This window comes from Orycteropus afer, unplaced genomic scaffold (assembly GCF_000298275.1).
Source record: "Orycteropus afer afer isolate SDZICR_OR568_19922 unplaced genomic scaffold, OryAfe1.0 scaffold00054, whole genome shotgun sequence".
NCBI classification, from domain to species: Eukaryota; Metazoa; Chordata; class Mammalia; order Tubulidentata; family Orycteropodidae; genus Orycteropus; species Orycteropus afer.
The window spans coordinates 6,628,195-6,653,876 of record NW_006921641.1 but is presented as its reverse complement, the minus strand read 5'-3'; the positions used below and the strand labels follow the sequence as shown (position 1 = coordinate 6,653,876).

The 25,682-nt window shown below is 39.2% G+C and overlaps 1 protein-coding gene across 1 annotated transcript in view; it reads left to right on the top strand.

The window, feature by feature from the left end:
* LCLAT1 (lysocardiolipin acyltransferase 1) overlaps positions 1-23,500 on the top strand; it is a 200,226-nt gene extending 176,726 nt beyond the window's left edge. Inside the window, exon 5 of the mRNA XM_007938810.2 lies at positions 22,998-23,500. Coding sequence (XP_007937001.1) covers positions 22,998-23,500 — 503 coding nt within the window. The remainder of the gene's footprint in view (positions 1-22,997) is intronic.
* Positions 23,501-25,682: the final 2,182 nt, after the last annotated feature.

The window sequence follows — 25,682 nt, the reverse complement described above, 5'->3', positions numbered from 1 at the left end:
GTCATTGGTGTTCAGTGCATCAAATCTATTCTTTAGATGATCTCTAAATTCAGGAGGAATATATTCAAGATCATATTTTGGCTCTCTTGGACTTATTTTAATTGACTTCAACTTCAAGTTTAACTTGCATATGAGCAGTTGATTGTCTGTTCCACAGTCAGCTCCTGGCCTGGTTTTGACTGAAGATATTGAGCTTTTCCCCCATCTCTTGCCACAGTTGTAGTCAGTCTGATTCCTGTGTGTTCCATCTGGTGAAGTCCACGTGCAGAGCCACCATTTGTGTTGTTGAAAAAAGGTGTTTGCGACGAACAAGTTGTTGGTCTTGCAAAATTCTACCATGCGAGTTCCAGCATTATTTCTGTCACCAAGGCCAAATTTGCCAACTACCAGTGATTCTTCTTTGTTTGCAACTTTTGCATTCCAGTCACCAGTGATAATTAACACATCCTGATTGCATGTTTGGTTAATTTCAGACTGTTGAAGCTGATAAAATTCTTCAATTGATCCTCATCTTTGGCTTTGGTGGTTGGTGCATAAATTTGAATAATAGTCGTATTAACAAGTCTTCCTTGTAGGCGTATGGATATTATCCTATCACTGACAGCATTGTACTTCAGGACAGATCTTAAAATATCCTTTGTGCTGATGAATGCCACACCATTCCTCTTCAAACTGTCATTCTCAGCATAGTAGATCACATGGTTGTCTGATTCAAAATGGCCAAAACCAGTCCATTTCAGCTCACTAATGCTGAGGATATCAATCTTTATGCATTCCATTTCCTTTTTGACAGCTTCCAATTTTCCTAGATTCATACTTCGTACATTCCATGTTCCTATGATTAATGGATGTCTGCAGCTGTTTCTCTTCAATTTGAGTGTTGCCCCATCAGCAAATGGAGGTCTCGAAAGCTTTACCTTACTCATAGGAGTAAGGCTGGGTTTACTCAGATGATGCAGCTCTTTCCAAGTCCTATTTTGAGAGCCTTCTAACCTAACTGGATATTCATAAAGTTGTGTGGTAATGTATCAAACAGTGTTTCTTTGCTATTCATAAGGTTTTCCCTGGCCAATTATTTGAGAAGTAGACCGCCTCTTCCTTCTTCCTAGTCTGTCTCAGTCTGTAAGCTGGGATGATACCTGTGCATCATGTGCATCCTGCTGGGTTAGAAACAGCAGTGGCTCAGCCTCAAAACTCACATCAGCACATCACCACAGTAGGAGAAACCGACAGACAAGTTTGCCTCCCTTTTGGAAACGTCTCGTACCACCCTTACCTGGGTCCCGGCGATTGACTCCTCCTCTGTCCAGATTCCTAGGCCTTTTAATCCCCTTTCTCCCTCTCTCCCACCCTGCTGCTTTGGGCGTCAGCCACAGGGATCCAGGTGAGAAGAGGGAACTCAAGAACACCTATCTGCATAGAATTGATTTAACTAATTTACTGTAGACTTTCTTTTCAAAGTGGCTGACATACACCTTTTTTTTTTTTTTGTCCTCTTAAAGGGGGTTAGCCTTTTTTTCTCTCTAATTTCTTTGTCTTATACCCAGTGATCTTTGATGAATATCTAGAATTTGCTAGACAATTGATGTACATATTTTTGTAGTCCCCCAAGGTAAACATGGTTTGCCATATGGCAGATGGAACCTGAGGCTCGGGGAGTATATGTAACTTGCTTAAGGTCACATGATTAGTATAAGTCACTGTGCTTGAACACAAAACCAGGTCAGTCTGACTCCATATGCGGTTTTGAGAAGGTAGAGTAGCACAGTGAAGAGGCTTTGGAGTCAGACTGCTAACTAACCCATTCAGGAAGTGAGTTAACTTCTCTGTATCTCAATTTGTACATCTATAAAATAGGGATAATATCTCAAGGATTGTTACGACATTTAAAAGTAACTGTATTTAGAACAGTTAAGCCCACAGGGACAGGGATCTTCTTTCGTTCATCAGTGTATCCTAAGTACCTACAGCTGTGGCTGGCACATTGCATAGGTATGCTCAAGAGATACTTGTTGAGTGAACAATAAGGAACCTTGGTGGCGTAGTAGTTAATTACTCACCTGCTAACTGAAAGATTGGTGGTTTGAACCGACCAGCTGCTCTGTGCAAGAAAGATGAGACAGTCTACTTCCGTAAAAATTACAGTCTTGGAAATCATATGGGGCAGTTCTATATTGTCTTATAGGGTCACTATGCATTGGCATTGACTCCATGGCAACAGGATTGTATTTGCCAGTTGTTTTTTTGTTGTTGCTGTTTTGAGTGAACAATACCGAGCATTGTAGGCACTCATTAAACAGTATTGTACTAATGCATCATTAGTCCTCTTTGTTTCCGACGTCAGAACATGTTGTTGTTGTTGTTGTTATGTGCTGTTGAGTCAGACTTGACTCAGCGACCCCTCCTCGGGGGGTTTCCAAGGCAGTATCACCACGGAAGTAGATTGCCCCATTTCCTTCCAAGGAGTGGCTGGTTTGAACTGCCAGCCTTCTGGTTAGCAGTCAAGTGCCTTAGGCTCTATGCTACCAGAGCTCCTACGTCAGAATATAGGGACCCTAATAATGCGCTCCCTCTTGGTCTGGTTTATTCCAAAGAACAGCAAGTTATATGTGTGCTCTCAGTTCATATCTTTTAATCCTTTACTGATTTATGTCCAAGGATGCTGGCACATCTAAACAAATTTGTTGAGCCCAGTAATAAGATAAATTGTATTTTGTTATTGCTCTTGTTTTTCACACTGATTTTTTTTAATGTCTTCTCTCTCAACATCACTTTATCACATCTTTTTTTTTAAGAATTATGAGAATAAAGGAAAAAGAATTTTTGAAAGAATAGAAAGAATAATTTTATGTCATCAGTATTTAAGTGGAAGTTATGCTTAACAGATACTGGGAATGAAAATCAATTTTGGAATTCACACCCTTTTTCTTTTACCTTAGCAGCGTATGTTGTTGCTTTCTATTTTTGCTTTGTAATTTATATACTTAAATCTCTGGGATTGAGGAGAGACATGGCACATGAGAACAGCTGCCAGGTTGTCCTGCCTATAAAATTAGTACCTCTGCCCTTTGTCCCTGTTATACACTAATGACCTAACAATTTGTGTTTCTAACGAAAATAGCCTGAGTTTAATACTGATGCTTGACACAATTTTTTAATTTAACACAAATTTTTATCAAGCAAATCTGTTGCCATCTTTACTATATCTTGGAAAGAATCAGAAAGAATTGCATATTCTACCACAAGTAAATATATTTTTTAAAAAAAATCATCAAATAAATCAGAGTGTAAACCCAACTCATTAAGATGTAACACAGAAAATGTAATCTATGTTTCTGTGTATTTATGATTGTTTCCTTTACTGTCTGTAATCTGAAATATTTATGCTCTTGTTTTTTTCCCTAAATCAAGTTCATATAGTATATTTTATTCATCTTGTACAACGATTAGCTTTTGTATTTATTTATTCTTTCTACTGTTTTTCAGTTTTGTTTCATTATTAACTACTCTTTCTCTTTAGTAATTTTATCTTCCTATTTCCTTTTAGATTTTTTCCCTGCCTCCCTCCCCCCAATATCCAGGATGAATAGTTTCTGTTTTTCATTTTTCCTCTTTAATAATCAAGAATTTAGGGTCATAAATTTTTCTCTTGGGTATGACCTTCGCTATGTCTCATAAATTCTTTTTTTCATTTCTTTTTAGACAGTTCCATGGGAGAACAGATGAAGCAGTCTGCTTCTGTAAAGATTATAGCCTTGAAAACCCCATAGGACAATTCTGCTCTGTCCTATAGGGTCGCTATGAGTTGGAATCAACTTGATGGCATTGGGTTGTTTGTTTGTTGTTTTTCACATAGTCGATCATTTTCCTTTTGATTTCATCTTTCAGCCAAGGATTATTTAGATGTGTATTTTGGTTTGGTTTGGTTTTTTGACGGTTTTTTTGTCATCTTCTGTTATATATTTCTATTTGTTATTGAATTTTGATGAGAAAATGTGGCTTGTAAAATGAGAGTTTGTACAATAATGTGTTTAGGTTTTTCTGCCATCAAGTAAATAATCAGATTTTGGGGGGCAAAAACCAGTTGCTGTGGAGTAGATTCTGACTCATGGTGACTCCCTGTGTGTCAGAGTTGAACTGTGCTCTGTAAGGTTTTCAGTGGCTGATTTTTTGGAAGTAGATCACCAGGACTTTCTTCTGAAGTGCCGCTGGGTGTACTCCAATCTTTTTATTAGCAGCTCAGCACATTAACAGTTTGCACCACCCAGAGCCTCTCTGAGGGGCGTAACCAGAAACCAGACTCACTGCCATCAAGTCAATTCCAACTCAGCAACCTCCTTTGGGTTTCTGAGGCGGTAAATCTTTACAGAAGTAGGTTGACCAGTCTTCCTTCTGTGGGGCATAGACATCTATAAAAATCAAATATATCCATTGTTGTTCAGTTCTTTTATGTATTTACTTAATTTTTTATCTACTAGAGCTGTCAAATTATGAAAGACGTATACTGAAGTATACTCCACTATAGTCATATAATTTCAGTTTCTTTTTGTATTTCTAATTTTTCCTTTTAATATTTAGCTACTACTTTGTTTGGTTCATACAAGTGTTTGACTAATTATTTTTAAAAAAGGTCTTATTAATACATGCTGAAAAGATATTCAATAAAGTTGAACCATTCATAATAAAAACTCTAGGAAAAAAAGAATAGAAGTTAAGTAGTTGACTTAAATGTAATACTGTTTTACCAAAACTCAACATTAAGTGTTACATCTTATGCTAAAGCACTAAAACTCAAATTTCAAATGAATTCAAGAACTATAATTTTTATTTTAAAAAAATGCTAATGAAAGCAATAAGAAAAGAACTACCCTAAAGATTAGAAAATTAAAAATAAAACTTTTGCTGCTAATCAAAGCTAGAAAGTCAAAGAGAGCGTAGTAAAAATCAACTAGAATTAAAGAATTCGTTCACATCGATGTGTATAAGGTAAAGATGCAACAAACAATAGATTTTCTCTGTTCCAGCAGTGAATGCTCAAAACAGAAATGGGAACACATATTGCATTCACAGTAGAGACAAAAATTATGAAATTAGTTAGAAATAAATTTTACAAGAGAGCCATAGAAGCTATGTAAATAAAACTATAAAATTTTATTGGGTGACAAAAAATAAGGCTTGAACAAATGGAAAAGCTTATCTTGTTCTTGGATGAGAAGATAATATAATAATGTCTATTCTTCCAAAGTTATAATAGTAATGTAATGTTAGGATATGTTTTGGGGAAAAGAGTGTTTGCTTTAGAATTGAATTAAATTCTGTGAAGGTTTATATTGCAAAATAATTGTCAGAACAAACCACATGTAGTATGAAAAAGAACATAGATTTTACCAGATATTAAGTCAGTAAGGAAATCAGTATGTTCTTGGAGTAGGAATAAATAAACACAGATCAGTGTAGCAGAAAGAGAAGGCAGACTACCTATCTATATAACTGAGAATCTAATATATGACCATGTTGCAATTTCAGTTTAGTGGAGAAAAGAGGGGTTATTTAATAAAGAATGCTAGAAAACTAATGGGAGCTCTGGTGGCGTAGTGCCTAAGGCACTTGACTACTAACCAGAAGGCTGGTGGTTCAAACCCACCAGCCACTCCTCGGAAGGCAGGTTGAGCCATCTACTTCCATAGGGATACCACCTTGGAACCCAAAGAGGGGTCTCTATCTGAGTTGGATCCAACTCAATGGCAGTGAGTTTTTGTTTTTCACAGAAAACTAATTGCCTATTTGAAAGAAAGTCAAGCTGGATTATAAAGCTAAATGGTGAAAACATTTTTTTATCTTGCAAGAAAATATAAAATATGCATACCTTTTAGAGGCAGAAGAGATAAGAATAGGAATTCAAATGCTACGTTGTTGTTGTTATGTGCCGTTGAGTCAGCCCCAACTCACAGCGACCCTGCCTTGGGTTTCCAAGGCAGTATCACTACGGAAGTAGATTGCCCAATACATTTGAACATACACACAGGAAAAGAGGCTGCAACTAAAGGCAATAGATTTAGACTTGCAAAAATATTTACAGAATAGGGTATAGACAAATGATTACTTATACTAAAGAAGGAATTTCGCAGATTGACTAGAACCTATAGGAAATGGGCAAAGGAAAGGAAGCTACATTCATAGAGGATCAAATCCAACAAAATAAACATACTTGTGGTCAGATGATAAAATTAGTAGAACAATTTACAACATAGAGGACAGAGAGAGAGGAAATATCAGTAAGAGCTCTTGTAAATCTATACAAAAAAAGAAAAAACAAACAAACAGTTCTGGTTACTTAGTGCCACTCTGACAAGAATATACCACAAATGAGATGACCTTAACAAACAGGAGTTTATTCTCTTACAGTTCAGGAGGCTAGAAGTCCATGTTCAAAGTGGCAGGCTCTAGGGGCTATGTGAAAGCCCCTCAACCCTGGGGTTCAGCTCTACCTCTGGCTCCCGGCCCACTAAAGCTAGAGGCTTTTTTTCACTCAGCTGCTGGCTGCTGAGGCTGCCAAGCCCAGGGTTGACAAGTAAAAAGGCACAGTCCCAATGTTACCAAACCACATGGCAGGCCATTAATTCAAGTCAATTTTAAGTCCTAAGGTCAGTAAAGCATGGTAGGTTGCTGAGCAATGACACGGCTACATCCAAGGTTCAAGTGTGTCATAGGCTAGAGACCATTCCCAAAGTTGTTTCTTATATACAAGAAGCAGACCACATACCCAAAGTAGTTACTCAGCTACTTGTGTTAGATCCCACCATGGAGTTGATTGCCAATCTCATCATGGGGAATAACTACCACCAGCTGCACAGCCACTCAACCAGGCCCAGCCAAGTTGACACAAACATAACTACCACACAAACCCACTGCCATCAAGTCGATTTTGACTCATAAAGACCCCCATAGGGTTTCCAAGGCTGTAAGTCTTTACGGAAGCAGAACGCTTCATCCTTCCACAGAGTACCTGGTGTGTTACAGCTGCCAGTCTTTTGTTTAGCAGCCGAATGCCTTACCACAGTGCTACCAGAGCTTCTTTACAAATCAGTAAGAGGAAGATAAATGACTGAATTTTCAGTGTAGGGAAAGGATAAACATATGTATATATCCAATAAACTTATTTTATCTAATCAAAGAAAAAACTTTTTTTCAAAATGATACTTTGGCAGCTTTCTGAAAATTACAGTTCTACACATTAGTAAAAGTGTGAAAAAGCAAGCATTGTCTTGTGTGAGCAAAACTATTAGGTGTACATTATTTCTGATCTAGAAAATTCATTATGTTTGTCCTAGAAAATCATTATCATTAGCTATTGATTAAAATAATTATATAGAAGCAACATAAATATCTGAAAACAATTTTATTTTTTAGTTTTATATCTGTATAATAAAATATCCATCTATAATGTGGTCTTAGAATATCTTTAATGGCATGGAAAGATGTATGAAAAATAAGTTATAAAAATACAGAGTATTATCTCATTTTTTATTTTATTGTAATAAAATAATATGTATAACAAAATTTGACATTGTAACTATTTTCTAGTATACAATTCAGTGATGTTAATAATATTCACCAGGCTGTACAACCATCAAGGAGCTCTGGTGGCACCGTAGTTAAGGCATTTGGCTGCTAACCAGAAGGTCAGTGGTGCAAACCCACCAGCCACTCCATGGAGAAAGATGAGGTAGTCTGCTTCTGTAAAAATGTACAGCCTTAGAAACCCTATGGGGCAGTTCTGCTCTGTCTTATAGGATTGCTGTGAATTGATATTGACCCGATGGCAATGAGTTTGGTTTGGGTTTGGTACAACCATCACCACTATCTGTTCCCAAAATTTTTCATCATCCCAAACAGAAACTCAGTACTTGTTAAGCAGTAACTCTCCATTTCCTTCTCCTCCAGCTCCTGATAAGCACTAATAAGATTTTGTCTCTATGCATTTGCCTATTCTAGATATTTCATGTAAGTGGGATCATACAATATTTGTCCTTTTGTGTCTTTTTTTTTTGCATTATGTTTTCAAATTTCATCCATGTTATAGCATGTATCAGAATGTCATTTCTCTTGATGGCTGAATCATATGTATGTTGTTGTTGTTATGTGCCATCAAGTCGGACCCGACTCATAGCGACCCCTCCTTGGGTTTCCGAGGCAGTATCACTACGGAAGTAGATTGCCCCATCTTCCTTTATCATATGTATATCATCTTCCTTTATCATATGTATATATATATATATATATATATGTATATCTATCTGTATATATACACCATATCTTGTTTATCCATTCATCTGTTGATGGACACTTGGGTTGTCTCCACCTTTTTGCTGTTGTGAATAGTGCTGCAGTGAACATTGGTGTATAAGTAACTCTTTGAACCCCTGCTTTCAGTTCTTTTGGTTATATACCTAGGAGTGGAATTACTGGGTCATCAGGTATAGCAAGGATTATGAGCCTGGCGCAAAACTGGGCAGTGTTTCATTCTGTTGTGCATGGGGTCACTATGAGGTGGAGCCAACTTGATGGCACCTGACAACAACAACATGGTAATTCTATCTTTAACTTTTTGAGGAACTGATAAACTGTTTTCCACAATGAATGTACCATTTTACATTCCCACCAACAATGCACGAGGTGGAACCCTTGTTCTCTACATCCTCACTAATACTTGTTATTTTCTGTTTTCTCCAATTATAGCCTTTTTTTATCAGTGGTTTGAAGTGGTATCTCATTGTGGTTTTTATCACCATTTCCTTAATGACTTGGAGCATCTTTTCAAGTGTTTACTGGCTTCCATCTTCTTTGAAGAAATGTTTATTAAGTTTTTGCCCTTTTTTAATTGCGTTTTCTTTTTGTTGTTGATTTACACTTCTTTGTATATTCTGGATACTGAACCCTTATCAAATAGATGGTTCTCAGATATTTTCTTCGATTCTATCGGTTGTCTCTTAACTTTCTTGATAAAAACTTTTGCACAAAAGTTAATTATGATGAAGTCTAATATATTTTTTCTTTTGTTGCTCATGCTTTTAATGTCATTGTATTATCCCATTTTTAAAGTTTACACACACACATGTGTATATCCTTTCTTTGAGGTTTATTTTCCTTTATACATTAAAAACAAACTCAACTGCTGTAGAGTGAGATCTGACTCATAGGACCCCTTCTTTGGTTTCTGAGACTGTATCTCTATGGAAATAGATTGTCCAGTCTTCCTTCTGAGGACTGGCTACTGGGTTTGAACTGCCAGCTTTCTGGTTAGCAGTCAAAATGCCTTAGGCACTATGCTACCAGCTTCATGTATGTTTTGTGTGTGTATGTGTAACAGCTGTCTTCAAAAAAAGAAAAAAGGAATGGAAGGATATATTCCAAAATGATACCTGAATGTATGATTATTGATTTTTTCCTTCTGTAAACTAACCTGTATTTTCTTCATTTATCTATAGTGGCCTATTGTACTTTTGAAATAAGGAAAAAAGCTTTTAAAATTTAATTCAAAGAAGCAAACTATCACCTGAACAGTCAGTCTGTGAGAATGCCAACTTAAAATTACTTACATAAAAATTACAAATTGAGGACCAAAGAGAAAACAGCTTCTACTATTTTTAATCTTGAAGGTTCGCATCCAAGAGTCTTTAGTTAATCATAAGCTCTGACTATTCACTTGAGAAAACTCTGTTTCTCAGCATCAGCTCTTCAGGATGAATGGCATTAATTTATCCTAAAAAAGTATTTGTCCTCTTATGAACCAAAATAGCCTTTGGGATAAAGTATGAATCACTTAAATGATATGGGAGAAATGGTTCCCATAGTTTCCACATATGTATAAATCAAAGATTACGTGCCATTAAACTAACGGTAAAAGATAAACAGACCACTCTAAGGAAATAGAAAGAAAGCCTTCTCAAGAATAGGAAATTCCAAAGATGAAGTTTCTGTTTAAATTATAATTGTAATGAACTCATACCAGATGATGCACCACTGTATCAGAATACTTTTGGCTGCATGTGGCAGAAAATCTAATTTAAACCAGATTGAAAGGTAAGGAAATGAAGTAGCACACACACAACTACAAGTCTGTAGGGTGTGTTTCAAGGTTGGGTTTTACCCCATCACTGCAGCAAGGACTCAGGTGTCCTCCATCTCTCCATTCTGACCTCTGTGGTATTAGCTTTATTCTACAGGTGGTTGTCTTGTGGCTCTCTTTTAGGAGCAAGGAAACACTCCCTCATCCTTTATTGTCCTGATGGTGCATGCAGAAATTGTTGAGTTGGTGTGTGTTTTATTATATATCTTGTCACCACAATAAAAACAAAATCAAAATACTCTGAAATTTCAGACCTTTTCACTGAAGAATCTTGGAATTAGCATTGATTCTTAGCCTTATCTTTACTTGCTTTTGAGATCTAAAAATTATTCATGAAATAAACTGTAGTAGATAAGTAATCCTCAAAAGGAAGATGGGACAATCTACTTCCGTAGTGATACTGCCTCGGAAACCCAAGAAGGGGTCGCTATGAGTCAGGTCCAACTCAACGGCACATAACAACATCAACAACAACAACAACAGATAAGTACTAAGGAGCCCTGGTGGCACAGTGGTTAAGCGCTCGGCTGCCAACCAAAGAGTCAGTGTGAACCCACCAGCTGCTCCATGAGAGAAAGATGTGCCAGTCTGCTTCCATAAAGATTACAACCTTGGAAAGCCTATGAGATAGTTCTACTCTATACTGTAGGTTTACCAACTCTGTACTTTAGTTTCACTATGAGTTAGAACCAACAAGACACTGGTGGGTTAGATAAGGACTACTTATTTAAATGAGTACTTGGGTTTATTTGTTCAATATTTAGCAGAGTTCTTTGAACTGTGATTTAGATTGGACATTTTTTAAATTTTCAAACGCATGCCTCAGCGAGTGAATACTGTTATTCAGATCTTGCTTTTCATGCTCTGTTAATGCACCAGTGTTGTTAGATTTTGGGTGTGTTGACCCATTTTTGTTTTATCTAGAAAATTTAACTTGTTTTGAAGATCCAGAAAACCAATGCCCATCAGAAGAGAAAAGATTCACCCATTTATACAACATAACAAAAAGTTTAACAGGTTTAGAACAGGAATGTGAGAATATGTTTCTATATGAAATTATCTGTAAAGACCCAAATTCAGGTTGGATAAGCAAAATTGTTCACAGAATTTCATTTCCAGTTTCACCTCTCCAGCTGAAGGTTGGATATTGTTGTGGTTAAGTTTGTGTGTCAACTTAGCTGGGCCTGGTTGAGTGGCTGGGCAGCTGGATGTAGTATTCCCCATGGACTGATAATCAATTCCATGGTGGAATCTACTGTGAGCAGCTGAGTAGCTGCCTTAGGGAATGTGGACTGCTTCCTGTATATAAGCAGAAGCCTTGGGGAATGGTCTCTAGTTTATGGCTCGCTTGGATCCTGCATGCCGCCGTGTCATTGTTCAGCAGCCTGCCATGCTCTGCTGACCATGGGACTTAAAATGGACTTGAATTAATGGCCTGCCATGTGGTTCGGTAACATAAGGACTGTGCCATTTCATTTGTCAACCTTGGGCTTGTTAGCCTCAGCAGCCAGTAGCTGCCTGAGTGAAGAGATGCCTCTAGCTACAGTGGGCCTGGAGCAAGAGGCATAGCCGAAGCCCAAGGTCAAGGGGCTTTCACACAAAGTGCCCCTGGAGCCTGGCACTTTGAACTCAGACTTAAAGCCTCCAAACTGTGAGAGAATAAACTCCTGTTTGTTAAAGCCATCTCATTTGTGGTATATTCTTGTCAGAGTAGCACTAGGTAACCAGAACAGAATATGATATCAGGAGTAGGGTGCTGCTCTGACAGATACCTAAAATGTGGAAACAGGAGTGGAATGCATCCTTGACTTGAGACCTTGGCAGAGAGGACCCCCAGCATATGGCATGAGAGACAGCAGGAGCAGAGCCAAGAGACTGGCATGAAAGACGGCAGGAGCAGAGTCAAGAGACCAGCATGAGACAACAACAGCCTTACCAGCCCATGGAGGAGAAAGCCAGGTGCCTTTGGGTAGGCGGCTTCCTGGCAGAGTGGGTTGTCTTAGGGTGTTAATTGGTAGAAGAGACCGGCATGAAATGGAGTAGCAGGTTGGCCGGCCCACGGGGCAAGAAAACCGAGGGCTTTTGGGGCAGAAAGTTTTTCATTGGAGTGGGTTGCCTTTGGCATTAATCAGTAGAAGTGGAGAGACCAAGGAAATGGAAAGCAGAGCTGCCTCAGCCTCAAAGGTTAGGACCATGGCTTCTGGGGATGGGACCACCATAGCCCCTTAGGTTTCAAAGAGTCAGACCTTCACCAACTTGGTTCTAGAGTGTGGGGCTGCTCATTCATGTGAGCTAGTGGAAGCTCTTGGGAGCCGCTGCCCAAGAGTGAGGGAGCAGGGCTGCTATGCCCAAGAGAGAGGACTGGGGTCCTCCAGGCCAAGGGGGTGAGGTCGCCACTCAGGAACTAGGGGACTGGAGTCACCCAGTAAAGAGATCTGTACAGATACGAACCACTGAAGATCTGTACAAGTGCCAAGTTGACAAGGGGTGGAATTGTGGTTAAGTTTGTGTGTCAACTTGTCAGAGTAGCACTAGGTAACCAGAACAAATATGAAGTCAAGGGTGGGTCTTTATTAGGAAAAGCTTAGGTACTAAGTTTAACTCATTGAAAAAAAGAAAAAAGAAAAGAGGGGGCAGAAGGATAATGATGCTAGAGCATAGATCATCAGCTTCCAGTTCTGAATGCCATCAGAGTATTGAATGTCCATGCTTAGGTTCAAACATCTAAGGAATGAGCTACTAGGGATGGAGCAGAATATAAAGCAAGGACAAATCTAGAGAAAGGAGGAGGGCAAAGGGTAGCAGCCTGAATTTAAACTCACTTCAAGTGCTGTAGGTGACTATTCCACCTGACTCACTGCCATCAAGGTGATTCTGACTCATAACGACCCCCATTGGATTTCCAAGGCTGTACATCTTGAGAAGTAGGTAGCCTCATCATCCTCCCACAGAGCAGCTGGTAGGTTTGAACTGCCAACCTTCTGGTTAGCAACCAGATGCCTCACCCACTCTGCACCAGAGCCACCTAAAAAAAAAAAAAAAACTGCCATCGAGTTGGTTCCAGCTCATAGCGACACCCTGACTTGGGTTTCTGAGGCAGTATCTCTACAGAGATAGATTGCCCAGTCTTCCTTTCAAGGAGTGGCTGGTGGGTTTGAACCACCAGCCTTCTGGTTAGCAGTCAAATGCCTTAGCCACTATGTCACCAGAGCTCCTAGAGCCACCTGGAGGAATGAAATAATACAGTACAACAATATGAGCACATAATATGTGCCAGGAACTTCTGTAAGCTCTTTACATCCTTATCCAGTTGAACTTCAAAACCTTAGGAGGGTAAGTCTTATTACTGTCTACATTTACAAAGGAGGCTCATAGTGATAAGAACATGCCAAGTCACATGGCTGATAAGAGGCAGGGCTGAGACTGCAATGAAGAGCTATCTGACTCCAACTTTTCTTCCTTGACTATTAATTATACTTATGCAGAAGGAAAAATCAGTAATGATCCTAGTAGGAAACAGTATTTTCCCTAACAAAATGGTACTTGTTTGAGCCTTAAGACCAATGAATCATTGGTTTTAAATGATTCATGCATACTCTTTTATTTTGAAGCTGAAAGATCCTGTTTATTGGTATTTTCAGTCTAAATATATCCAAATCAGCTTATTCAAAACTGTTTTTCAAAGTGTACTGACTAGTGTCTATTTGTCATGCATCAGCCATGTACCATTGTGGCACGGTGAATGATTGACTGCTTAGTTACTAAATGCAATTTTTGTCCTCATGGGTGACTTTTTTTTTTTTTAATCCAGAAAAGCACAAAATCAGCAGCTTCTCAGCATTTTCTTTTAATACAACCTCATCTTAGATGACAAGCCACTTTATTTAAGACTTCCTAATAATAACAATAATAATAATAAAACACATTGCCATCGAGTCAATTCCAATTCATAGCAATCCCCATTGGGTTTTTGAGGTAGTAAATCTTTATGAAAGTAAATTACCCTGTCTTCCTTCCATGGGAGTGGCTGATGAGTTTGACCTGTCAACCTCTGGTTAGCAGTCAAATGCCTTAGGCACTGCACTACCAGAGCTCCTTATATATACGCGATTAGATTTATATATAATAATACGTAGTTACATTTATAGATTTTGTTGTTGTGGTTGTTGTTGTTATGTGCCGTCGAGTCATCTATTTAAATTTAGCCATTTAAATTTAAAAAAAAAAAAACTATTAAAATGAAATCTAAAATAAATTACACTTCTATATATTCTGCATATATTTGATTATGGAATTGGTAAAGAAAAGGGAATTTTCTGTTGCTATTCAGCTCTATTAAAGACCACTTTGAGTTGTCTGTTTGTTTTTAGGGGAAAAAAAGTTTATTTTGTATTATTCTGCCATTGAACTATATTACTGATGCTTTAGTAATCAAGGAAAAGCCAGGATTTCTTTGCCCTAAAGTGCATTTGAGATGACAAAAGCCTGATTCAATTTTTCTAAAGGTACCAGTGTGTAAGGAGAAATCACTCTCCCATTACCAGTGAGCTTTTACATTATGTCAAGCAGGACTCTTGTAATCATGGGCTCAACTTGATGTGGTTGTAGACACTTCCTTCCAGATATTGCATTTATAAAATCCAGTCATAATATTTTAAACTTCTCTTGGTTACTTAAACATGAATAAACTGTTCAAAATGTCCTCATTCTCAGTCCGAGACTAAAATATTACCCTAGATTTGCAGTATTAAGTGTTTTTTCTATTTTTCCAGGGAACAAAGAAACAACTGTGGATCTAAGTGTGTGTGGTTGTTTGACATTGAGTACTAGCTTTATAAAACAGAAAAGTAGAGAAGTTTCCAGTAGACAGTATCTGAAACAAAACAAATCCATTTTATAAGCCCCATATCTAGCCAGATTACAAGTGGATAGGTAACATCTCCATTTGTAATTTAAGCCATTGAGAAAGTGACTTCTTGACCACAGCCAGCTACCCAGAGGGAGCAAGTAGTTGGACCTGTTGGCTTGGGACCAAGGTTACAGGGGTCATCAAGCTCAGTTGGCATAACACAAAAACATTGTTCCACATCCTACTTTGGTGAGTAGCGACTGAGGTCTTAAAAGCTTGCAAGCAGCCATCTAGATGCAACAATGGGTCTCTCCTTGTCCAGAGCAAAGAAAAATTAATAAGACCAAGGACACTTGGACACAGTTAGTCCAAGGGACTGGTAGACCATCAGTCCTCAGCCTATATGACCATGAAACCAGAAGAATTAGATGGTCCCTGGCTACCACTGTCAACCACTCAAAGGGGGAATCTATGTAAGAGATTCTGGATAGAGTGGGAGAACAATGTGGAACAAAACTCAAGATCATAAAAAATAAAATAAAAAACCAAGTTTATTGGTCTCAGAGCCTGGTGAGACCCCTGAGGCTGTGGTCCCTAGCTACCCTTTAGGTCTAGAATTGAACTCATTCTTGTGGCTTCCAGCCAAATAAGAGACAAGCATGTGGGCTGAACATTTACATCAGGTAGATACACTACTTGGAGCAATCAGTCATGGGAGAACAGTTGGGCAGTGTATGCACAGGGAGACAGCTCGGGGTAGGAGTGCATGGGAGGGAAGGACAAAGGGAAGAGGTAACTATGGGGAGGAAGTGGGAAGAGAGCTGTTACAATGTTGGGAATGGCAGTCAATGTCATGAGACAAAATATGAATGAACTGCTGTATGGAAAAGAAGTTTGTTCTGTCAACTTTCACCCAAATCACAATAAAAATTTTTAAAAATAAAAAAGCCGTGGTCTAAAAACTACTAAAAGTCAGTGAGATCTTTTTTAAATAGCTTTTACTGATGGTAACCATCCTAATCTGTATATTGAAAAATTTACTGTTGTTAAAGAACAAAAGATTTAGAGGCAGTATAAATCCTTTGTAATTGTAGGAACTTCTTTCAATACTTTTTCTTAAAATATATTATTATAGCCCTGGAGGGCATTGCTGGTGGTTCAGTGGTAGAGTTCTCACTTTACCTGTGGGAAACCCAGGTTCCATTTTCAGTCAAACCAAAAAAAAACAAACTCATTGCTGTGGAGTCAAATCCAGCTCGTAGTAACTGCTCCTTAGGTTTTGGAGGCAGTATCTCTATGGAAGTAGATTGCCCAGTCTTCCTTCCCAGGAGTGCCTGGTGGGTTTGAACCTCCAGCCTTCTGGTAAGCAGTCACATGCCTTAGGCACTACACTACCAGAGCTATACCTCCCACTGGTCGCTGGTCAGTGGAGGTTTCCATGTTGCTGTGATGTTGAGCTTTCAGACTAACACAGACTAGAAAGAAAGGCCTGGTGATCTACTTCCAAAACTCAGCCAGTGAAAACTCTGTGGATCACAGTGATCCAATCTGCAACCAAACGTGGACTGGGCAACATTTTTTTCCATTGACATCGGAATTAGAACATCAGGAAAATGAGCTCAAGGTATGGGCTGTCTTCTCTCCCCAATTTCCTTTTCCTCAGTGTACTATTACCTTTTTCAGTTTCTAACATTACTCTTAAGAATAAATATTAATATTGCTCTTTACTTGTTTCTAATATAGAGAAATAGTTTTTAAATTTTGTTGAATTATATCATTCCAAAGCTCTAAATTCCAAGCAATTTATAATAAAGTTTTGCAATGTTACTTATTTGTGAGGTGAACACCATCAACCCTTGCCCAGATTGTGTAGTTCTTTCACAAAACCAAGAATTCATAGAACATAGATTGAAAAATAATCACGAAACAAGTTCGTTTCATTGACTAAATAAAGCAATTGTAATAGATGATAACATTTAAGACCTGGTGGTATAGTGCCTAAGGTATTTGACTGCTAACCAGGAGGCTGGGGTTCGAACCCACCAGCCACTCCTGGGAAGGAAGACTGGGCCATCTATTTCTGTAGAGACACTGCCTTGGAAACCCAAGGAAGGGTCACTATGAGTCAGAATTGACTCAGTGGCAGTGAGTTTGGTTTTGGTTTGATGTGCCAAGCAGAGTGCTTTATGTACATTAGCTCACTAGATCCTTTTAACAACCAGTGTGGAAGGCATTATTATGATTGCCCGTATTTCTAGATCAAAAAAAAAAAAAGCCTACTGCTATCAAGTCGTATCCGACTCATAACGACCCCTCCTTGGGTTTCCGAGGTGGTATCACTCTGGAAGTAGATTGCCCAGCCTTCCATCCGAGGAGTGGCTGGTGAGTTTGAACCACCAGCCTTCTGGTTAGCAGTCAAATGCCTGAGGCACTGCTCTACCAGAGCTCCTATTTCTAGATAAGAGACTATAAAAATGTTGGCCAAACAAGCATTTCTAGAGTCTCTTTAGTGTGTGAAGGGCATTGTGCTAACTGAAGTTCTGAAGAAGCAGACATGGCCCTTGCCTTTAAAGTGTTTATAGCTCCTCTGGGAGACAAGGAGTTTGTGTATATTTCTAATAATAGTGCCAGATGGCAGGTGAGTGCCCCAAAGCACATCAGTGCATGTGCTTTAAGCGTTCACAGAGAATAAGCCCACTCCGGGCCTACGTTCTTGCAGAAGGCTCTTCTTAGAACTGTTGAGATTGGAGCTGGACTTTTGAAGGGAGTTGAAAAAAATATTTCATGGAAGGAAGCTGTGTATTTGAGGGAAAGAGAGTGTTCTTGACATTTTAGAAGACAGTAGCTTAAGCATTTTGTCTTTGAGTCAGAAGTTTAAATCAGGAGGTCCCTAATTTGTGTCTTCAGGGGACAAGCAAATAGTTCTATGGACATTGGTAGAGAAAAGGTATTCAAATGCAGTTTTTCCCCACACTGTTCTGGCATCAGGAGCTCTGGTGGCGTAGTACCTAAGACATTTTGACTGCTAACCAGAAAGCTTGTGGTTCAAACCCACCAGCCACTCCTTGGAAAGAATATTGGGCAATCTACTTCTGTAGAGCTACCACCTCAGAAACCTAAGGAGGGGTCGATATGAGTCCAGTCAACTCGATGGCACTGAGTTTGGCACTTTTTTAATGGTTCTGGCATCAGTAGACTTACAGGAGCTAAAGTTCGTAAGTTGGAGCCTAGCATGCTAACAATTAAAACAACGATGATAGCAGCGGCTAACGTTTATTGAATACATAATATGGAGCTCTGGTGGTGTAGTGCCTAAGGCACTTGACTGCTAACCAGAAGGCTGGCGGTTCAAACCCACCAGCCACTCCTCGGAAGGAAGGTTGGGCAATCCTACTTCTGTAGTGATAACTGCCTCAGAAACCCAAGAAGGGGTCGCTGTGAGTCGGGGCTGACTCGACGGCACATAACAACAACAACAAGTCTGATTTGAGCTCTCTGCACTGCAGTGAATCTAGAGTTTTTCACATTTGAACATTTCTATAAATGGTACCATCACTGTCTCAATTTGCTATTTGTATACTGAGTAGTCATAATCCCACAGACATGCAAGCATATGCACATGTGTGTGTGTACACTTGCTCTTGCAAACACACACATAACCTACTGAAAAGGTTGTCAAGTAAGAGGAATATAGAAAGCAGGGAGCAATTTAGTTCCTTAATTATACTAGTAAGAAACCTTTCTTACATTTTGAAACGAGTTTGTAATACTGCGTGATAGCACAAACAATTAAGAACTTGGCTGCTAATGAAAAGGTCGGTAGTTTAGGCTCAACCATAGGCACCTTGGAACACCTGGCAATCTACTTCTTAAAAATCAGCCATCGAAAACCCTGTGGAGCACAGTTTACTCTGTCACACTTGAGTTACCATGAGCTGGAATCAAGTCAATGACAATTGGTTTGGGTGATTTTCCTTTTTTGGGATTTAATTGATAAAAGTTAAGAACCACTTAGGATAGAATGGCTGGGACATAAGAATAGCTTTTAATATTAAATGTGAAAAGTAATGTAGAATGACTAAGTAGAAAAATGATAGGAAATGCATGGGGGAACGAGATTGGTCAAGGCTGTGGAAAAGTAACATTGATAAAGACCATGACCTTGATTGAGGGAGAAGGGTTTGGGCAGAAGGTGAAAGTAGTAATATTGATTGCAGAGGTTTTCTTTTTGTTTTGTTTTGTTTTTTGAGATAAATGTGTATTCAGTTTTAAATCATAGGGGATAGTTGCCATGGCAAGTGACAAAAGGTGCAGATATCTTATTTTCTCCATTGTGAGAGGAAGTAGGAAAAGGAATGAAGGAGTCGATGTAAAGCATTTGGAACAAGGATAATGATTGGGGTAAAGCATTTGGAACAAGGATAATGATTGGGGTTGGTGGGCATAAATGAATGTGGGCCATGGGGCCTGGAGACAGAGGGTATGATGATATATTAAATTAGCTTGTATAGTCAAGGAAGAGTTTTCCCTACTATGGAGTAATGACTAATGATAAGAAACAAAATGTTGCTTGATTTTTAATGCAGATGAGTTATTACCAGCTTAAGAGATGAATCATGCTTGGTGCAGAGAGTAGGTCTTTCTTGGATGCTTGATCAGACAACCCACCTTCCCGTATGCACATTCCACTGAGAGCATGCCAGGCAAGCGGCCAGCCAGCCTTTTCTCAAAGGGTAAACACGTTACTTCCTGACAACTCTGTTAAAAAGCTTTTCCTTGTGGCTTCTAACCACTGGACCCACGTCTCTTCTTTGGAGCCAAACAGGTCCAGTTTTGTCTTCCGCTAGCCATTCCAACACAGCCACTAAAGCTTTCTTCCACGAGCCTTTCATATGCAGCCCCTCTGCCCCCTCATATAAACAATACACAGCATTCCCTCCAGTTTTGAATCTAAGTCTTGTTGAGAGGTGTTTTTGTTTTTTTTTAATGGGGACTGACAATAAACCTTTACAGAAGACGTAAGTGGGTAAGGCATTTGGCTGCTAACCAGAAGGTTGACCATTCAAACCCACCAGCTGCTCCACAGGAGGAAGATGAAGCAATCTACTTCCATAAAGATTTACAACCTTGGAAACCCACTGGGGGGTTGCTATGAGTCAGAATCTACTCAGTGGCAGTGGGTGGGTATAACCTAATAGCTTCCCTGGAAAGGGTAAAACATGAGATGAAAGGGAAAAGTTGCATCTTTAGTACTGTTACTGTTGAGGTGAAATTTAAATAGAGTGTAAATGTACATTTTAATGATTTTGACAAGTTTAAACATCATGTATTCCACACCTTAATCAAGATATGGAACATATCTGTCACCCAGAAGGTGTCATCATTCTCCCTTTATTTTGGTTCACTAGTGCCACTTTAACAGAAAATACTACAAATGTATGGTTTGAACAAACAGACATTTATTCTCATACAGTTTAGGAGACTAGAAGTCTGAGTTCAAAGTGCTAGCTCTGGGGTTTGGGTGAAAGCTCCTCGACCTTGGGCTTCAGCTCTGCCTCTGGCTCCCAGCCCACTGAAGCTGGAGGCATCTCTTCACTCAGGCACCTGCTGGCTGCTGAGACTAACAAGCTCAAGGTCAACAGGTAAAATGGCACAGTCCTAAAATTATCAAGCCACTAGTTCAAGTCCAGAAATCATCTCATGGTTGGCAGACAACATGATAGGCCACTAAGATGAAGAGTCAGCCAAATGCAGAATACAGATGTGCCAAAAAGCTAGAGCCCTTTATCAAAGCTGCTGCTTATATACTGGGAGCAGACGACATTCCTAAGGCAGCTGCTCACAGCAGATTCCACCATGGAGTTAACTACCAGTCTCATTATGGGAAATAACTACACCCAGCTGCCCAGCCACTCAAACCCAGAGCCAGTCAAGTTGACACACAACCTTAACTACCACAGCATTTCCCACCTCCACAGGCAATCACTTTTCTGATTTCTGTTACTACTGAGTAGTTTTGTCTGTATCATGTAGTTCTATAACAAATCAAAATCCACATCAAAAGTTTCTCATTGAAGATAACATGGTATGGGAGAAATCAATATTGAGATACCAAGCATCAACACTCTGTGTGCCTTTGGGGGAAATACTTAACTTCTCTGGGCCTTCACATGCAGGGTTTGATGAAGTGATCACCATGGTCCCTTCCAGATCTAACACTTCTCTTACATGTCTAATCCATCCACTCAGTCCCCTGAGCCTGAAACACCTAGGCTCTCTCCTCCTTATCCTCCCACATCCAGTTGATGATTATGTCATGTCATTTCTTTCTTTTAATTTTTCAGGACACGTATCTTCCTCTGGGTCCTAACTCCTCTTCATTTCTTGCCTATAATATTGCAACATCCATCTAATTACTTTGCCTAGCTCTGTCTGTGGACAGTAGTGGTTCAGTGGTAGAATTCTTGCCTTTGCTGGAGACCCGGGTTCAATTTCTGGCCCTTGCACCTAAGTGCCGCCACCACACATCCATCAGTGGAGGCTTGTGTGTTGCTATTAATGTTGAACAGGTTTCAATGGAGCTTGCAGACTAAGTTGAAAGGCCTGGCTGTTTGCTTCAAAAAATCAGCCAATGAAAATCCTGTGGATCACAGCCGTCTTACTGTGCATGAGGTTGCCCGGAGTCCGGGGCTAACTCTATGGCAGCTAACCACAATAATTTTGTCTTGTCTTTGATCCTCTTCAAACCATTCTTTTTACTTCCCCACAGTGATGGTGGTGGTTAGTTACTATCAAGTCAATTCCCATTCATGGCAGCCCCACATGTGCAGATAGAATTGTTCCACAGGGTTTTCCAGGCTGTTATCTTTCAGAAGCAAATTCTCAGGGGTGTCTTCCAAGGCACCTCTGGATGAGTTCAAACTGCCAACCTTTCAGCTGATAGTCAAAGGCTTAAGTGTTTGCACTGCCCGGGGAGCCCATCAGGGTAATGCTTGCTGAAATGAAACATCCTGGCTCATGCTCTGTTTAAAATCCTTAAATGGTTCTCCACTATTATAAGGTTATTCACCATCTACAGAAAAGAGTTCATTGTCTGAACGATGACAGTATGAAGGCCTTCACCATATGCCTCCAGCCTCCTTTTAGTGACCCACTGTGCTCTACCCACTGCCTTACAGCTTCCTCTCCTCCTTCATCCCCACCCCTTTCCCTCAGACAACAGTGGACACTTCCTTCTTGGTGCCCTTATGTTTTCCCATGTGGTACTATTTAGGATATTATGCATGCATGTCTCCCTGATTATATTGTGAACCTCTTGGGGTGAAGGGCCATGTTTTACTCACCTTTCTGTCTCCAGCATCTGGCATATGACATTGTTGAAAACACTTATGTCCAAATTAATATTAGTCATGAGTTTGCTAAGGATAGTAATATACCAAGTCAGGATTTTGCTCACATTTTCAGTTTATACATGTGAAAAAAAAGGAAAGTTTTCTTGTATTTCTGACCACTTTATATCAAGTCTGATTCTAAATTGTTCTTTCTAGTAATTATCATGGTAATAATGGGTTAAAGATGAAAGGGTTTTGTTTGTTCTGTTTTGTTTTTTAATTTGGAGAGGAGGGACTATTAATAGGAGGTATCAAAATAGCGAATCCTGTTGATGTGAAAAGGCTGGTCCTGTACCCTTAATGGTTAATCAAATCTGAGTAAATGTACTTTTCAATTTAGTTTTAGAATGACAGGTTACTGTTTTCTCCAAGTGAAGAGAATTTCTTTCTAACAATCTTTGTGGTAATCAGCAAGCAGCAGAAAGAAAAGAAAAAGAAAAACAAAACTAAAAATGACTGGTAAATACCCAAGTGCCCAGGAACATCAGTATTTATAGCCCTTGTTTGTTCATCGTGGTTCATCTGTCATGATGTCCAGTGTGTTTGGCTCTATCTTGCCATCTGAGTCAGCATCACCACCTCAAGTGATCATTGCTCCATCTGTATTTTTATCTTCTCTAAAACCTAGGTAAGAATCTTGATGCTGTCCATGACATCACTGTGGCGTATCCTCACAACATTCCTCAGACAGAAAAGCACCTCCTCAATGGAAACTTTCCCAAGGAAATCCACTTTCACGTCCGCCGATACCCAATCGACACCCTCCCTACATCCAAGGAGGACCTTCAGCTCTGGTGCCACAAGCGGTGGGAAGAGAAAGAAGAGAGACTCCGTTCTTTTTATCAAAGGGAGAAGAATTTTTTCTTCACTGGACAGAGTGTAATTCCCCCTTGCAAGTCTGAGCTCAGGGTCCTTGTGGTCAAATTGCTGTCCATACTGTACTGGACCCTGTTCAGCCCTGCAATGTGCCTGCTCATCTATCTGTACAGCCTTGTTCGGTGGTATTTTATAATCTCTATTGTAATCTTCGTGCTGCAAGAGAGAATATTTGGTGGACTAGAGATCATTGAACTTGCATGTTACCGTTTTTTACACAAGCAACCACATTTAAATGCAAAGAAAAATGAGTGAGATTGTAAGGTTCACAATGTAAAATATTTAGGGGCTATTTTGGAGAAGTTCTAAACCTTTGTAAACTGAGATGCATTTTTGCATGACAATGTCAAATATTTCTTATTACCATCTTATTTGTTAAAGATATTTTGCACTTGATATTGTGGTAAAAAAAATATATATTGCTACACATGTGATTTTTTTTTTTTAAATCTCTGAATGTAATTTCAATACTGCTTAACAGGGAGGTACTGCTGTGAAGTAACTTGGGCCAGAATATTAAAGAGTCATCAAGCTTATAACAGACATGGTACACACAAGTTTTTCTTAAAGGCCCAATCTAATAACCTAGCATACTTTCTAGACAAGAAGGCAGATCTGGACCTTGTGAGCATGGGCCCAGGTCACCTCACCTCACCAAGGTAAGCACCCGTCCTCCCGGTTCCCATGGAACACGGTACCCAGGACTCCCTCTCTCTGCACTGCCCTCACTCCTTTCTATGCCAATCAAACCTATTCCATCCTTCTTCCTGAAGACCAGAAAACTGAAATCCCTGTCCTTAAACTGATCAACATTTTGATAGGAAGCCCTTCATCATTCATGAAATCTTGGCAATTATACTTGTGCTGACTTAGGCATCAGAAAACCACCTGTGCCCTTTTTTTCACATGGAAAAATAAGACCTGGATGTGTCTCAGGGAGCAACCACAGGCTCTTCACTTGGAAACCTTAGCTTGAATTTTGAAAGGTAGGAATTAATGTGGTTTAGTTCTTCACTTATACTTAATCTTGCATGCTTAGTGCTGGTTTCCTTATAACTTGTTGGCAGGCGTAGCTATTTCTGCATTAAAAATGGTATACATGAAGTCACATACTTTTTTAAAGGAAAAGTTAGAAGAATGTTCTGTTATAGCAGTCAGAAACTGTCTTTGAAGTTGTGTATCTTTTGAAATAATTCTTTAAAACTTAATTTAAAAAGGAAGGTTATTATGTTTTCTACATAAATACATGGGTATCTAACGTCTGCCATGAAAACAGCAGCAGCAAAACTGCTTACAGACAGGGCGGTAATGGTTTATCTTCAATTATTGTAGCCTTGACACATTTTACTCTTAAAACCAAACGGATATGACAGAAATGAATCCTTTTGAAATGTAGCAAGAGGGTATCTGTCTACATCTCTCTTTCTGTCTTTTAGTCCCAGGCTTCCTCTTTCAATATTTAAACCCAATTTTGACCAGTTGTTTTCCTAAATACTCCTGTCATTTAGAGTCGATGGAAAATCTAGTGAGCCAACAGCACCAATCTCCTGAGGCAAAAGAAATGTATCCTCATTGTTTCCACTCTACTGGAGCTGTGCACTACTCCTTACTTCATGTCACATGAATGCTGGTCAGAACAGCAGAAAATATGAGGCAATTGAAAGTCGTTAGCTGTTAGCAAACCTGTCAGCTTTATTCCTGCATTGAACCAGCCTCAAAAGCTACTGACTGCTTTTGTGTACTCTTTTGGCATGAATGCCTTCTCTTTAATTATACCTTATTTTTGCATGATGGTAACTTTTACCCAACAATTGAATCGTGCATTGCCATGGAAGGTAAACTTACAGAGCAGGTTCTTTTAGAAAGTACTGGTTGGGACAGAACACTGTCGACACATCATTTTTATTGGAAGGGTATAAACTAGTGTCCCTATTGAAACTCACCAACCTATATTTAACTGCCCCTCACAAGCTGTTTTTAATCCTTCTGGGAGTCACTAATTAGTTATTATGCACATCTCCAAACCCAGCTGTTTAGCCTCATAGTTTTTAAAGTTCCCCCCTCTTTAACTTTTTTCCTCCCTTACTAAAAGAGGTTTCTAATTTAGGTTTCTCTCAGACTTCCTTTGTTTATATTTGGAAACACAGAAATAGTCTAACAATTAGTATGGCATTTGTCCTGGATAGAAGAGAAAAGCTGTGCCTTCTACCCAAAAGGCATTTAGAATGCAACTGGTCCAAACTGTGATTGATTTCTGCCCTCCCTCTAAGCTCACATGGCTCCTTGCTCCGGATGTAATCTCCACTTATTGTCCACCCTCCTTCACTTTCTGAAATCTTTAAAAGGGACTTTAAAAAAAAAAAATTACTAATTAAAAACATAAATGCAAGTTTTGTTTGACCTACCTGGAATTCATAATTATAAAGCACTAAAAGTG